The 14,972-nt window shown below is 44.2% G+C and overlaps 1 protein-coding gene and 1 pseudogene across 2 annotated transcripts; one reads left to right on the forward strand and one right to left on the reverse strand.

The window, feature by feature from the left end:
* Positions 1-661: 661 nt before the first annotated feature.
* Positions 662-6,595, reverse strand: ntan1 (N-terminal asparagine amidase). Of its 2 annotated transcripts, XM_056280327.1 has the most exons (10): positions 6,410-6,595; positions 6,004-6,106; positions 5,630-5,695; positions 5,030-5,138; positions 4,811-4,884; positions 4,659-4,712; positions 4,012-4,065; positions 3,803-3,900; positions 2,363-2,476; positions 662-2,171 (listed from the first exon to the last, which is right to left on the reverse strand). In XM_056280327.1, the coding sequence occupies exons 1-10, from the start codon at positions 6,488-6,490 to the stop codon at positions 2,007-2,009; spliced, it is 918 nt and encodes a 305-aa protein (XP_056136302.1). In that variant the 5' UTR covers positions 6,491-6,595; the 3' UTR covers positions 662-2,006. The 2 variants fall into 2 exon arrangements, with proteins under 2 accessions (XP_056136302.1, XP_056136303.1); XM_056280328.1 differs by lacking the exon at positions 4,012-4,065.
* Positions 6,596-7,217: 622 nt separating this feature from the next.
* The window catches only part of LOC130112996 (probable ATP-dependent RNA helicase DDX17), a 34,290-nt pseudogene continuing 26,535 nt past the window's right edge, over positions 7,218-14,972 (forward strand).

Raw genomic sequence — 14,972 nt, forward strand, 5'->3', positions numbered from 1 at the left:
TGGGTGTATTACCCCACTTTTCCAAGCTGTTCCGGTTGTAGCTCTACCCCCTCTACCAATCCGGGGAGGGCTGCAGACTTTCACATGCCTCCTCCGATACATGTGGAGTCACCAGTTGCTGCTTTCCACCTTACAGTGAGGAGTTTCACCAGGGGGATGTAGAGCGTGGGAGGGTCACGCCATTCCCCCCAGTACGCCCTCCCCCCTTGAACAGGCGCCCCGACCGCGCAGAGGAGATGCTAGTGCAGCGACCAGGACAGATGCCCACATCCGGCTTCCCACCCGCAGACACGGGCAGTTGTGTCTGAAGGGACGCCCGACTAAGCCGGAGGTAACACGGGGATTCGAACCCATAATCCCCGTGTTGGTAGGTAACGGAATAGACCGCTACGCTACCTGGACGCCCGCAATGTTTTTTCTTTCTTTCTTGCTTGTTAACCTACAGTAGTAAATCTCTGTTCATCTTTCGCAATCTGGCATTTGCGAAATGCACCGCCACTCAAAAAAAAAAAAAATCCGATTTATCAAGAAGTAAGAAACAATAATTGTTTTATTTTTATTGGTCGCGTATTCAGATAATTGAAATGTGAAACCACGCCACCGACGTCGTTCCTTCACAAAAAAATAATTCCGAGTTTTTTTCTCTCGTAAATTTGCGAGTTTTTTCTTGGAACATTACCCCCTCCTCCGGCTCCGTAAAAAACATTTTTTTCTTCCTACAATGGCTCTAATACGCCGTTGTTTTACCAAGAGTATTAATTGACTTCTATTCACTGGATGTGCCAGCAAAAAAGGGAAGCCTTCTGATTGGGTGGGCCTGAGTGCCAAATGGGTGGGCACCCACAGCTATGCGCCCGCACTCTTGTGAGCAATATTCCCACTAGCCAAGACAATGATACAAAAGTATTTCAAAAAAATTTCTTGAGTCTTTAAATGTCATTCACATTAATTTCTATTCATAGAGGACAAATAAAAGGTATACAGATGAAAAAGAAACATTTCAAAATGGACTTGGCCTATTTACATTTATTCAGCGAACTGTATGATCATTGCAGAGGATTATTCAACAAATTGATCAAAACAGTACTTTAAGCACATAACAATAGACATACAGCGTAGTTGCTGAAAAGGCATTAAGTTGAATGTTGTTTCAGGCTGACAAATAAAACGATGTGATTTTGTTGTGGTTTGACAAAGCATATTAAGGAAATTATATTCTACTGAATGCAAGTCATTCCTTGCACAAGACCATTCTTATACACACTGACCCTTAACCAAATAGTATGCTTTCTTGGCCCAGTATATGCATGAAATGAAATATCATATTTCACTATAATTGAGAACGGGTTTATGGAAAAATTTAAATCTCGTTATCCATCCATTCATTATCCAAACCGCTTATCCTGCTCTCAGGGTCGCCGGGATGTTGCAGCCCATCACAGCAGCCATTGGGTGGCAGGTTATGCTCTTCAATAACCCTTAAGTCAGTAATACCAATTCTGCTGGGCATTTGTGAAAGTTTACAAGTACATTATTCTTTGCTCAGATCATTGATGGCCATAGCAGATCCATTGTTTAAGTTCAACTGTCCGCCAACTTGTATGATAAGTCGACACAAGAGCAACAGACAAGTGTAATAAGACTGAGTTTTTCCAATACATAGTGCAATCCAGCAGGCGGTAGAAGGTGCAAACATTGGTTTTACTCCTCACAGGAGTAACCATCACAGGGCCAAATGACCTGTGCTTCTACTCTATCCACTGGGGCCAGCCAGTTGAGTCAAGAGTTATTTTCAGATATCAACACACACAACACAATGCACCATTCCATTCAAGCCACACCTCAAACTTGACATCTTCATATTAATGCCACATTAAAAAAAAAAGACAGCCATAACATTCGGTATTAGGGATAGAGGTGGTCATAGTATCTTCATCAAATCCAAGAGGCAATGCAGTCATTTTCCTTTTTAAAAAAGGTATGGCACAGGATGGGGGTGGGATAGGCTAAGAGGCCCTCTTCCATTCCCCCTGCTCCATTCTGTGGTAAAGCTGGGGCTGCCCCCCAGGGAAAAGGCTATCCGAGTTAGGGTGTTCCAAGAGGAACTGAATGGTGGACTTAATGTGCTGGACAAAGTGTGGTGGCTCTGCCATTGGGGAGGTGGACAGGTACTGTTGGAAAGAACAGCAGCAGAGTCAGAAAGCCTGTACTGATAGTAAACTGGGAATGTAAAGTCAGACTTGCTAACGGAAGTGATCGTTACCAAATTGCAGAGAGATCATTAACTATATTGAAGAAGGCAAAAGATGTAAAAGACATAACATGACCTGCAAGACAGTTACTTTCTGCTGTCTTTATTTACCTTTAAAATTGTGTCATCATTTTGTGACAACCAAAAGGCAATATCCAGATTTGGAGACCATTTGCAAGGACCAATTTTAACGAGTCCTCGACTTGAGTCGTATATGTCAGCCATCTGCAAAAAGGAATACATTTTTTAGGTATCATTTTGCTTTAAAACAAATTTCCCCATATAGTTTTTATTAAACAGGAGGTTATGCATCTCCTAGTGTGCTAGACCAATTTTTCCCAACCCGGTCCTCGAGGAACCCCTATCCTGCAGATTTTCTTTGCAACCCTGAATAGGTACCTGTTTGTAGTTATTCAACCAATCAGCAATGAATTATGTCAGATGTTGCACACCTTGCATAATTAAGTGCTGTGAGATGATTGGTTGAATAAGTACAAGCAGGTCTACTGGTGCAGGGTTACAATGAAAATCTGCAGGATAGGGGTTCCTTGAGGACTGGGTTGGGAAACGCTGTGCTAGACAATTGCTAAACAGGATCATAGGGTAACACCAATTTCAAAAAGGACAGAGACAGTGCCTCATTTCCACCAATTTATTCTGGCCATCAAAACATGCTAACGTTTCGGCCTATTGCTACAGGCCTTCATCATCAAATTGGTGGAAATGAGGCACTGTCTCTGTCTTTTTTGAAATTGGTGAGTACTACCCTACATCCTTGGATGTGGTTCTTTGAATTATATGGTTTTTTTGGGTTTAGCACCACAGTAAGAGTTTCTTTTTGGGAAGGTGCATCCAACTCCTCTATTCCAAGGATCATAGGGTACTTTCTGTTATACACTTGAGAAATATCACACATGTAGATACATTGGTAATTTCACTTAAAATGAGACCCTGGTATGTTTGTCATAAAAGTATAGTCATATTCCTACATTTTTCCTCCAACACCAAGTTCGGTTGGATGGCATGAATAAGAACCTTGAAAATAGTTTTACTTGGGGCCATTTAAAAAAAAAAAGTTCTCCTCAATTGTATCTGACCAACTGCCCCACTCTTACGAGGCTTCCCGGTCACTATTCCACCCCCTCTGCTGATCCGGGGAGGGCTGCGGACTACCACATGTCTCTTTCAATACATGTGGAGTCACCAGCCACTTCTTTTCACCTGACAGTGAGGAGTTTTGCCAGGGGGACGTAGTACGTGGGAGGATCACGCTATTCCCCCCAGTTTCCCCTCCTCCCCCAAACAGGCGCCCTGACCAACCAGAGGAGGCGTTAGAGCAGTGACCAGGACACATACCCACACCCGGCTTCCCACCCACAGACATGGCCAATTGTGTCTGTAGGGACGCCCGACTTAACATTCGATCCGGCGATCCCCGTGTTGGTAGGCAACGAAATAGACTGCTTTGCTACCCAGACACCCCCACTTGGGGTCATTTCTAGAAAAAACATGTATATGTTTAAACAGAGTTACATAACAACTCATCTTTACCTGTCCCCCTGTGAAGGTCCGTGCTGAACGCAGCTCTTCTGCAGGTCCTTTTTGCGGGAATGAGGCAGGAAAAACTTCTCCAGTTTTGACATTTACACCTGTGCAGATACAGACACACAAACAAATAGAGTGACAAATGAACAGTACACAGGTTTGCCAACCATGAAAACATGTCAATGCTCTTACTAGGCAGCCAACTCATTTCTTACCTATTCCATACACCACAGGTCTGTGAATTCCATTTGCGATAACGTCATTCATTTCTACAATCAGGGAGGAGTAGGTTTGATTGACAAACACAGGATCAATAGAATACTTTTTTAAACCCTTTGAAATATTCATTCATTCACTCATCATCCAAACCACTTATCCTGATCTCAGGGCCGCAGGGATGCTGGAGCCTATCCCAGCAGTCATTGGGTGGCAGGTGGGAAGACACCCTGGACAGGCTGCCAGGCCATCACAGGGCTGGCTGACACTGACACACACACACACACACACACACACACACACACACACACACACACACACACACACACACACACACACACACACACACACCCCTAGGGACAATTTAGTACGGCCGATTCACCTGACCTGCATTTCTTTGGACTGTGGAAGGAAACTGGAGCATCTGGAGGAAACCCATGCAGACACAGGGAGAACATGCAAACTCCACACAGAGGACGACCCCCAAGGTTGGACTACCCCGGGGCTCGAACCCAGGACCTTCTTGCTGTGAGATGACCGCGCTAACCACTGCGCTAACCACCAATGAATGCCCAATGCCCCCCTTTGAAATATATTAAAGTAAATATATAGTAAAGGATTAAAGGCCAAATCATCATTGTTTTACCTGTAATGCAGCAAATCTCAAGGTGAATATCCTCTTTCTGTTTCTGAAATGCTGCTGTAAAATGGAAAGAGACATTTAAGTTTCATAGCATTAATATGAGATGAGAATGCACTTGACTCAAAACATCAGGTAACTTAAAAAAGAAACTATACCCAAAAGACTAAGGCTGAGTTTATGGGAGGTCTTTGACTCATCATTAAATCCTCCAACAAGGTAGAGCTCAAGTCTGCAAAACGGAATAAATGACATCAGACAAATCTGGGTTTCTGTAAGTGATGGGATCTTGTGGAGAAATCTACATTATAAAATGTGCACTTGAATAAGCTTTATAATAACTTAACATTGTGTAAGTGTGTGCATGCACATCATACCTGCCTTCTTTGGTGAGCTTACTCAAAGATGTGACTGCTTTTACAATTAGTGGGACTTCACTCCAGGTGCTAGAGCCATCACAGTGTGCAAGGCAAACAGCCCCACTTCCTAAGATATTACAAATATTGAGTATAGCAAAACACTTTTAACATCATGTCTGGTGTCTTTTAAAGGTACTATGTGTAACTGTACATAAACCCTGACCTCTGTCATTCAGTGATGTAATTAAGAAAAATTTAAAGCCAATAACATAAATTAACTGTAACAGAAAACTAGGAAAATATCTGCCAATTTCACCAGATATTGTTTGCTGCGATTGCTGAATAGTTTGCCGAGAACTGCGAGTGCAAGCAAAGTCTTTGGGGGCAGGGCATCAGACGACAATAATAAAATCAACTCAGCTCCTGTGTTTTTTAATGGCAAAAACCTGGGGAGTGAGCGAATGCATGAATTGTTTACTTTGTGTTTAATAGTGTCCTTCTGCAACCACTGCTGCTATTTCCAATTCATAGTTATAAGAAAGCTGAAATCCTAATGTGCAGAGACAACATTACACACACACACACAAAAGATAGATATAGTTATATGAGAACCATTACCTGTGTGTCGGACCACAACTATGTGGCAGGTGGTGGAATCATCAGATCCAATGACAGAAACTGAATCTGGATTAGATGAGAAAAAAGCATGTGTCACCCTTATGAGCAGGGACAGTAAATTAAAGTACAATCTGCAAATAAGCTAATATGCATTTAATTGATTTTTTTAAAATTTTGTATACTGCATCATTATTTTGTTCATTGCTCAAAAAAGACCTTTGTGCAATGTCCCTGGGCAAGGCAGTAATCCTGGCAGTAAACCAATGATTCTGCATAGTGCACAACACATCTTGGGTGGACTAAGAGGTTGATGTATTCCAATATGGGGAAGCTGACATTCAGATGATCCATTGTGACTAGCTTGTTAGACTTACTGTCCGCTGGTGTGGTTGCAGCAAACTCTCTTTGTTGGATGTAGAGGAGGCACTTAGGGTCTACATGGACAGGTGGCTTGGAACAAAATGCTCTTGCATTTTCCTGTGACATAAGAGTTAACGGCATTACTTTACAAAAACAAAACAGAAACATTTGATCCTGGTACCCTGTAAATGTGAAACGAATATGGTAGCCCCAAACATTCTTAATTTGTTAAATGTGTGTGTGTGTGTACCACACACGCGCATCGGTTTTAAATGCGCTGCGCATGCGCAGTTGCACTGTGCCCACTCGGTAGATAGGATGAAATACCAGAGAAGCGGCAGTCTGCAGGTTACAAGATTTCCTTCATCACGGACGGTGTCTTACCAAGCTAAAGATGGCCGGCGATAGGAGACAACAAACCTGCAAACGAGGATATCTGTCGAAAAACTCCGACGTCGAGCCTGGACACTCGATTCCCCTGTTTTGTATTAGCAGAGGCATTTCTCTGAGGGACACTTTGGACTTTGCTATCTACTCTATTGTAATATCAACCGCGGACATTACTAGTGGTGATGGACAGTTTACATGTGACACCTTCCACACCAAACCTACACTTCCGTATGGACTGTCCTCTGTTGTACTATACTCGCCTACAACTTCGCACACATCGCCACCCACTGTCAGAACGTTGCATCACAATATCACCTCGTCAGTGTTTTTCCTTTATTTCAGTGAATTTAATAATAATAATAAATTAAACCTATATGGCGCTTTAACTTTAGCTAGCAACGTTATTTAATTACAGATTTGATTTATTTTATTTTAATCGTTTATTATTTCATTTATTTCCTTTGACAGTTCAGAAAAAAAACAATCTGTACACTCCAGTCCAGTCAGTGGAGGTATTGCACAATTTCGCGGTTTGCCAACCACCACTATTAAAAGCAAGAAGAAGACCAGACAGCTTTGTACATGTTGGCGACGCGAAGCAAATCATCCCAAAACAAACCGTACCTGGTTTTACACTTTGTTTGCAGGTGTGACACTATTTTAAATTTAGCTAGTGACCTACAGTTTAGTGCTGGCCAAAAACCACAGATACGCTTTATTTCCACTCTTTGCTACCGGAGCCATCAAAGAAACATCGGGTTTCTTCAGACTTGCAACAGCAGATTGTTTTGGGCCAACATGAGAGGGATTTCCTCCTACGGAGACAGAGACCGGGACCATGGCCGAGACAGGTAAACAAAGTTTGAGCATCACTACTGATCTGTTTGCAGTTGTACAGTGATAATGTTAAGGTTTAATCAGTTAACACATGTTGCACATGATTCTTTTAACAAGATTAGATTCGGACAAGGTCACATTTTATTCGCTTTACACACTTTGTATTTCATGCTGGTTCACTGTAAACAGTGGGAGTGGTGCAGGATATGTATGAGGGAAGTGTGACAACGGCGAGGTGTGCGGTTGGAATGACAGATGGGTTCAAGGTGGAGTTTGGATTACATCAAGGATCGGCTCTGAGCCCTTTCTTGCTTGCAATGGTGATGGACAGGTTGACGGACGAGATCAGTCAGAAGTCTCCGTGGACGATAATGTTTGCGAATGACACTGTGATATGTAGCGAGAGTAGGGTGCAGGTTGAGGAGAGCCTGGAGAGGTGGAGGTATGCACTGGAGAGAAGAGGAGTGAAAGTCAGTGGCAGCGAGATGGAATACCTATGCGTGAATGAGAGGGAGGACAGCGGAATGGTGAGGATGCGAGGAGTGGAGGTGACGAAGGTATATGACTTTAAATACCTGAGATCAATTGTCCAAAGTAATGGGGAGTGCAGAAGAGAGGTGAAGAAGAGAGTGCAGGCAGGGTGGAGTGGATGGAGAAGAGTGTCAGGAGTGATTGGCGACAGAAGGGTACCAGCAAGAGTTAAAGGGAAGGTTTACAAGATGGTAGTAAGACATGCTATGTTATATGGTTTGGAGACAGTGGCACTGACGAAAAGACAGGAGGCGGAGCTGGAGGTGGCAGAGTTGAAGATGTTAAGATTTTCATTGGAGGTGACGAAGAAGGACAGTATTAGGAATGATTATATTAGAAGGACTGCTCAAATTGGACGGTTTGGAGACAAAGCAAGAGAGGTAAGATTGAGATGGCTTGGACATGTGGGAAGGAGAGATGCTGGGTATATTGGGAGAAGGATGCTGAATATGGAGCTGCCAGGGAAGAGGAAAAGAGGAAGGCCAAAGAGGAGGTTTATGGATGTGGTGAGGGAAGACATGCAGGTGGCTGGTGTGACAGAGGAAGATGCAGAAGACAGGAAGAAATGGAAACGGATGATCCGCTGTGGCGACCCCTAATGGGAGCAGCCGAAAGTAGTAGTAGTAGTAGTAGTAGTAGCACTGTAAACAGTGGGCCAAGATGACTAACTAGCTTTACAAGCACTTGCATACACAGTTGATTATTATTATCATTATTTTTGTTGTTGTTTCTGGAGGGGATTGGGTGTTTGGTCATGTGTGCATGTTTGCAGTTTATCTCGCAAACTACTGGACCTATCCGCCTAAAATAATTTTTGCAGTTATGACTGTATGATGACGACATCTCGTGCTTGGGGTGATTCACAATCTTAGAAAAACGTTGTATTCTTTATCGCCACCCCCTCTCCTCATTCACACTAGCTTCGTGGACCAACACTGCCTTCCGTTGCTGCTTGCTCTGAGTCAACCCTGCGCATGCGTGGCTCACATCTGTGGTTGAGTCAGATCGGGCAGATAGTGTCAAAATCAAAACATTATGTATTCAGATATGAGTCTTGAAAGTAAACGAGAAGTTGATCGTATTTTGCAAGTCAGCAAATCGTTTACTGCTGATCTCAGCACAGGAGAACTGGAGGAACACTGGATGAACCAAAAATAATTCATTTTATTCACCTCACCGCCAGTCTCCAATGTTAAAACTCCACTTTAAAAATACAATTTCAAAAGTAGTATTAATCGTGGTGACAGCTGGAAATAATCTCAGTAGCTACAATAAAACATTTCCCATTGCTGAGCTATGTTTTCTTAATGTTGTTTTATGAAGAAAAAAAGAGTATCAGCAGATCAATATCATGTAACCCGTGATGGTTAAACACATTTGAAGTCTTTTAATAAGGGCTTTGAAATTATGAAATTACACCTAGGTTGTTCCTTGTCTCCGATTCTGTTTGTGATCTTAATGGACAGCCTTTCAATGTGCAGCCAAGGCGAGGAGTGTGTCCGTTTTGGGAGCCTCAGAATTGCATCTCTGGTCTTCGCAGATGATGTGGTTTTGTTGGCTTCATCAGAACGTGACCTCCAGCGTGCACTGGGGCGGTTTGCAGCTTAGTGTGAAATGGCTGGGATGAGAGTCAACATCTCCAGGTCTGAGGCCATGGTTCTCTTCCGGAAAATGGTTGAATTGCTCCCTTCAGGTTGGGGATGAATTGTTGCCTCAAGTGAAGGAGTTCAAGTGTCTTGGGGTCTTGTTCACAAGTGAGGGTTGGATGGAGTGGGAGATTGACAGTCGGAGCACCACAGCGACCTACACTCTGCACCTAGAATCCAATTTCTAGGACCCACTGTTGATATTCCAGTCATATTGCTATAATTCAAATAACGTTTGAGGTTACAAGGACCTTTCTTAATCCTCTTTCTATCCATTATGAAATCAGTTATCTGGGCAAATAAAATGTCTCTCCTGAAATGGGAAATGTGTAGTTATAATAGAGTAAATTTCTTCATATAAAGGGAGGTGGTTCTAACAAAGGGAATTTGATTTTAAAAAAGTATAAAATCTGCTTAGCTAGTTACTGACTTTATTTAAATGTCTGCTGTCCTCTCGTACCAGAGTATGTGATGGATGTGCTGTTGCAGCAGAACTTCAAGGAGCCTGCAGCCATTCAGGCTCAGGTCTTTTCTCTGGCTCTGAGAGGGACATGGTGGGCATTATTCAGACTGGCTCTGGAAAAACCTTAGCTGTAAGGAGACTGACTATGTCATCCATTTAGCATACATGTAGTGTGTATACACATAAATATGCACCCCCCCCTACACACACACACACTGATAACCAAATGAGACTTGAATCTCATTTATTAGTTTTGTCAGAGGCAAACATATATTTTGTGTGTTTGCACACGCACACACAAGCATTCGCGCTTGGTACAAGTAACTGCAAATGTCTGTCATTGTTTTGAGTGTATACACATGACTCATACCATAAGCACAGACAGCTGCACTGAAAGTTAATGTGGAAATGGGCTTGACCAACAGCTGACATAAATTCTTGAATACAGCTGTGTATCTAAATATAGGAATTTCAGAAACTAACTGCCAAGCAAACCACATCAAATTAACTTGATTTATTTTAGTGCTGAAATTGCCATTCTGACTTCCTTTTTTCTTTCCTACTTACTGCAGTATCTTCTTCCTGCCATTGTCCATATCAACCACCAGCCCTATCTAGAGAGAGGAGATGGGCCTACTGTAAGTACATTATCAGAATCAGACAGAATCAGAAACACTGCTGTTTCATTTCATGCACTTGCGCACATGAAATGAAACACCATTTTCCCCAGCCCACAGCAGTGCAATACAAACACAAAAACACATATCCAAAAACTTCAAGAACACACATATCCAAACTAACACATACACTCACCGGCCACTTTATTAGGCACACCTGTCCAACTGCTCGTTAACGCAAATTTCTAATCAGCCAATCACATGGCAGCAACTCAATGCATTTAGGCATGTAGACATGGTCAAGACGATCTGCTGCAGTTCAAACCGAGCATCAGAATGGGGAAGAAAGGTGATTTAAGTGACTGAACGTGGCATGGTTGTTGGTGCCAGACGGGCTGGTCTGAGTATTTCACAAACTGCTGATCTACTGGGATTTTCACGCACACCCATCTCTAGGGTTTACAGAGAATGGTCCGAAAAAGAGAAAATATCCAGTGAGCGGCAGTTCTGTGGGCGAAAATGCCTTGTTGATGCCAGAGGTCAGAGGAGAATGGCCAGACTGGTTCGAGCTGACAGAAAGGCAACAGTAACTCAAATAACCACTCATTACAACCGAGGTATGCAGAAGAGCATCTCTGAACGCACAACACGTCGAACCTTGAGGCAGATGGGCTACAGCAGCAGAAGACCACACCGGGTGCCACTCCTGTCAGCTAAGAACAGGAAACTGAGGCTACAATTCGCACAGGCTCACCAAAATTGGACAACAGAAGATTGGAAAAACGTTGCCTGGTCTGATGCGTCTCGATTTCTGCTGCAACATTCGGATGGTAGGGTCAGAATTTGGCGTCAACAACATCAAAGCATGGATCCATCCTGCCTTGTATCAACGGTTCAGGCTGCTGGTGGTGGTGTAATGGTGTGGGGGATATTTTCTTGGCACACTTTAGGCCCCTTAGTACCAATTGAGCATCGTGTCAAAGCCACAGCCTACCTGAGTATTGTTGCTGACCATGTCCATCCCTTTATGACCACAGTGTTCCCATCTTCTGATGGCTACTTCCAGCAGGATAACGCGCCATGTCATAAAGCTCGAATCATCTCAGACTGGTTTCTTGAACATGACAATGAGTTCACTGTACTCAAATGGCCTCCACAGTCATCAGATCTCAATCCAATAGAGCACCTTTGGGATGTGGTGGACTGGGAGATTCGCATCATGGATGTGCAGCCGACAAATCTGCAGCAACTGCGTGATGCTATCATGTCAATATGGACCAAACTCTGAGGAATGTTTCCAGTACCTTGTTGAATCTATGCCACGAAGGATTAAGGCAGTTCTGAAGGCAAAAGGGGGTCCAACCCGGTACTAGGAAGGTATACCTAATAAAGTGGCCAGTGAGTGTATATCTAAACTAAAAAAAAAGAAAAAAAGAAAAATCACTGTTCAGGTGAACGAACGTCAACCAGGGTGACTGTCGGAACTGCCGGTGTGCATGGGCTAGCAGTTAGCTTAGCCTGCCCCACTTCTGCGTCCTGTCAGACCGCCCTTGGTGTTTCCTCTTCGGGCGCAGCTCCAGTCAGGGCCATGGTCCTCGGGCCTACAGGACGCATCAGACCAAGCTCCCTCAGCCGATCCAATGCTAGCTCTCCCAGCCAGACACCTTTGACACACCTCCCCGCACTACACATGATGACAATAAAAACACAGTCAAGGCTAGGCTAGGCGACCACCTTTGGTGTTATCGGAACTACCGGTCTGCATGGGCTAGCAGTTAGCTTAGCCTGCCCCGCTTCCTGTCAGACCGCCCTCGGTGTTACCTCTTCGGGCACAGCTCCAGGCAGGGCGTGTTCCCTAGGCCCACAGGATGCAACAGACCAAGCTCTCCCGGCCATCAAATGAAGACAAACTTAGACACAGACGTGGACAAAGACACTGCATGGACAGCACTGGGTGAGGCTGTTCCAAACGTGAATTTGCGCCGCCATCTTCCCACACTGGAAGTGGAAGATATTATATTAGATATTAATGCACATGTAACCTGTTCAGATAGGACCGCCTTATCTAAATCATTCTACTTTATTTTGGCTGTATTCAGATGGCTTGTAAAACCTGTGCTTCTCCTCCTCTTTCCTCAGTGTGTGGTCCCAGCCCCAAGCAGAGAATTAGCTCAGCAGGTTCAACAGGTGGCTTATGACTATGGGAAGTGCTCCTGCATTAAGAGTACCTGCGTCTATGGTGGTGCACCCAAAGGACCACAGATTCGAGACCTGGAAAGAGGTACGTATGGTTGTCGACAAGTGTGGATTAATGCTGCAAATAGTTAAGGGTGTTTCAAAAAATGGTCTTAAATAAATCAGTTACCTCAATAATGAAAGCTTTTATACTTAAAGTGTATGTGCATCATGTATGTGTGTGTCTGTGTTATTTTTTTAATATAGTGTGGATCATAGCCAACCCTTTAAGATCTTTCCATTTTTGTGTATGCTGTTGCTTTGAGAAGGTCTAACTGACTTTGGCAGGTGTTGAGATTTGTATTGCCACACGTGGTCACCTTACTTCTTGGAGGTAGGGAAGACTAACTTGCGGCACTGTACCTACCTAGTATTGGATGAAGCTGACCGTATGCTGGACATGGGCCTCGAATCGCAGATATGCAAGATTGTGGAACAGATCAGAGTAGGAGATATAATTACACCTCTGCCACCCAATCAGTCAGACAGCAAGTCATTTTTTCAAGAAACTAAAAATACAAGACATTTTCAGGAACTGATTTAAGCATTTTGGCCATTTAAAAGTAAATTGATACCACTGATTTTTCAGAATGTAGAAATGTGCTTTTTGTGTCCAAGTGAAAATAGTGTGTTGCCGGGCGTCTGGGTAGCATAGCAGTCTATTCCATTGCCTGCCAACACGGGTTCGCTGGTTTGAATCCCCGTGTTACCTCCAGCTTGGTCGGGCATCCCTACAGACACAATTGGCTGTCTGTTGGTGGGAAGCCGGATGTGGGTATGTGTCCTAGTCACTGCACTAGCACCTCCTCTGGTTGGTCGGGGCATCTGTTCGGGGGGAGGGGGAACTGGGGGGAATAGCATGAGCTTTCCACGTGCTACATCCCCCTGGTGAAATTCCTCATTGTCAGGTGAAAAGAAGCGGCTGGCAACTCCACGTGTATTTGAGGAGGCATGTGGTAGTCTGCAGCCCTCCCCGGATCAGCAGAGGGGGTGGAGCAGTGACCAGGATGGCTCGGAAGACTGGGGAAATTGGCCGGATACAATTGGGAAGAAAAAGGGGGAAGAAAATACATAAAGCTAATCACAGTTTCTCTTTTTATCTCTTGACTGTTTTCTCCTTATCTCTATTTCTGCATGCACCCTTTCCCATTCCTCTCTCAGCCTGACAGACAAACCTTAATGTGGAGTGCTACCTGGCCTAAGGAGGTTTGTCAGCTGGCTGAGGACTTCCTTAGGGACTACAGATTAACATTGATGCCCTCGAGCTCAGCGCCAACCACAACATCCTCCAAATAGTCGATGTCTGCATGGAGACGGAGAAAGACCATAAGTAAGGAAAGCCGATAGAGGGCATTCACAACATAAAGTAAAATTATAACATTAACTGTGTCCCTGATCAGCTTACTCGCCCCTAAAACAGCATGGGTCTAATTAAATGTTTGTCTGTCTGTTCTCTCTCCTGTAGACTTATTCTGTTGATGGAAGAAATCATGGCTGGGAAGGAAAACAAGCCACAATTTTTTGCGGAGACCAAGAAGCATTGCGATGAACGTACCAGGAGGATGAGACGAGATGGATGAGAGGAGCAGAGATGCATTGATGGTTAAAATATGTCTGTCTTAACCAAATTCAAATTCTGTCTGAACAGGTTTGAACCCCGTGTTACCTCCGGCTTGGTCGGGCGTCCCTACAAACACAATTGGCCGTGTCTGCGAGTGGGAAGCTGGATGTGGGTATGTGTCCTGGTCGTTGCATTAGCACCTCCTCTGGTCGGTCGGGGCGCCTGTTCGGGGGGGGAGGGGGAACTGGGGGGAATAGCGTGATCCTCCCATGTGTTGCGTCCCCCTGGTGAAACTCCCCACTGTCAGGTGAAAAGAAGCAGCTGGCGACTCCACATGTATCGGAGGAGGCATGTGGTAGTCTGCAGCCCTCCCCAGATTGGCAGAAGGGGTGGAGCAGCGACCGGGACGGCTTGGAAGAGTGGGGTAACTGGCCAAGTACAATTGGGGAGAAAAAAAAATCTATCTGAAAAACATCAGTGAAAGAAGAACTGTTTGAATATACAAGTAGACACTCCATGCACATTCATTCTTATTACTCTGCTGTGGTGTTTATATTGTAGGTGGCCAGCCATGTGCATCCATGGAGATAAGAGCCAGCCAGAAAGAGACTGGGTGAGCAGGGCTAATACTTCATGCACCCAGACAGGTGAGCAGGACTAATACCTCATGCACCCAGAATTCTTAGCTGCAGTTTGCACTCAT

Source organism: Lampris incognitus, chromosome 5 (assembly GCF_029633865.1).
Source record: "Lampris incognitus isolate fLamInc1 chromosome 5, fLamInc1.hap2, whole genome shotgun sequence".
Lineage (NCBI taxonomy): Eukaryota > Metazoa > Chordata > Actinopteri > Lampriformes > Lampridae > Lampris > Lampris incognitus.

Excerpts from the sequence above, each read along its gene's own strand:
- ntan1 (XM_056280327.1), bottom strand. The coding sequence starts at position 6,490 with ATGCCTCTGCTAATACAAAACAGGGGAATCGAGTGTCCAGGCTCGACG. Across the intron at positions 4,713-4,810 it reads ACTCAGCCTTAGTCTTTTGG|CAGCATTTCAGAAACAGAAA; the intron begins GTATAGTTTCTT and ends TCCATTTTACAG. Across the intron at positions 2,172-2,362 it reads ATGATGACACAATTTTAAAG|TACCTGTCCACCTCCCCAAT; the intron begins GTAAATAAAGAC and ends TCTTTCCAACAG.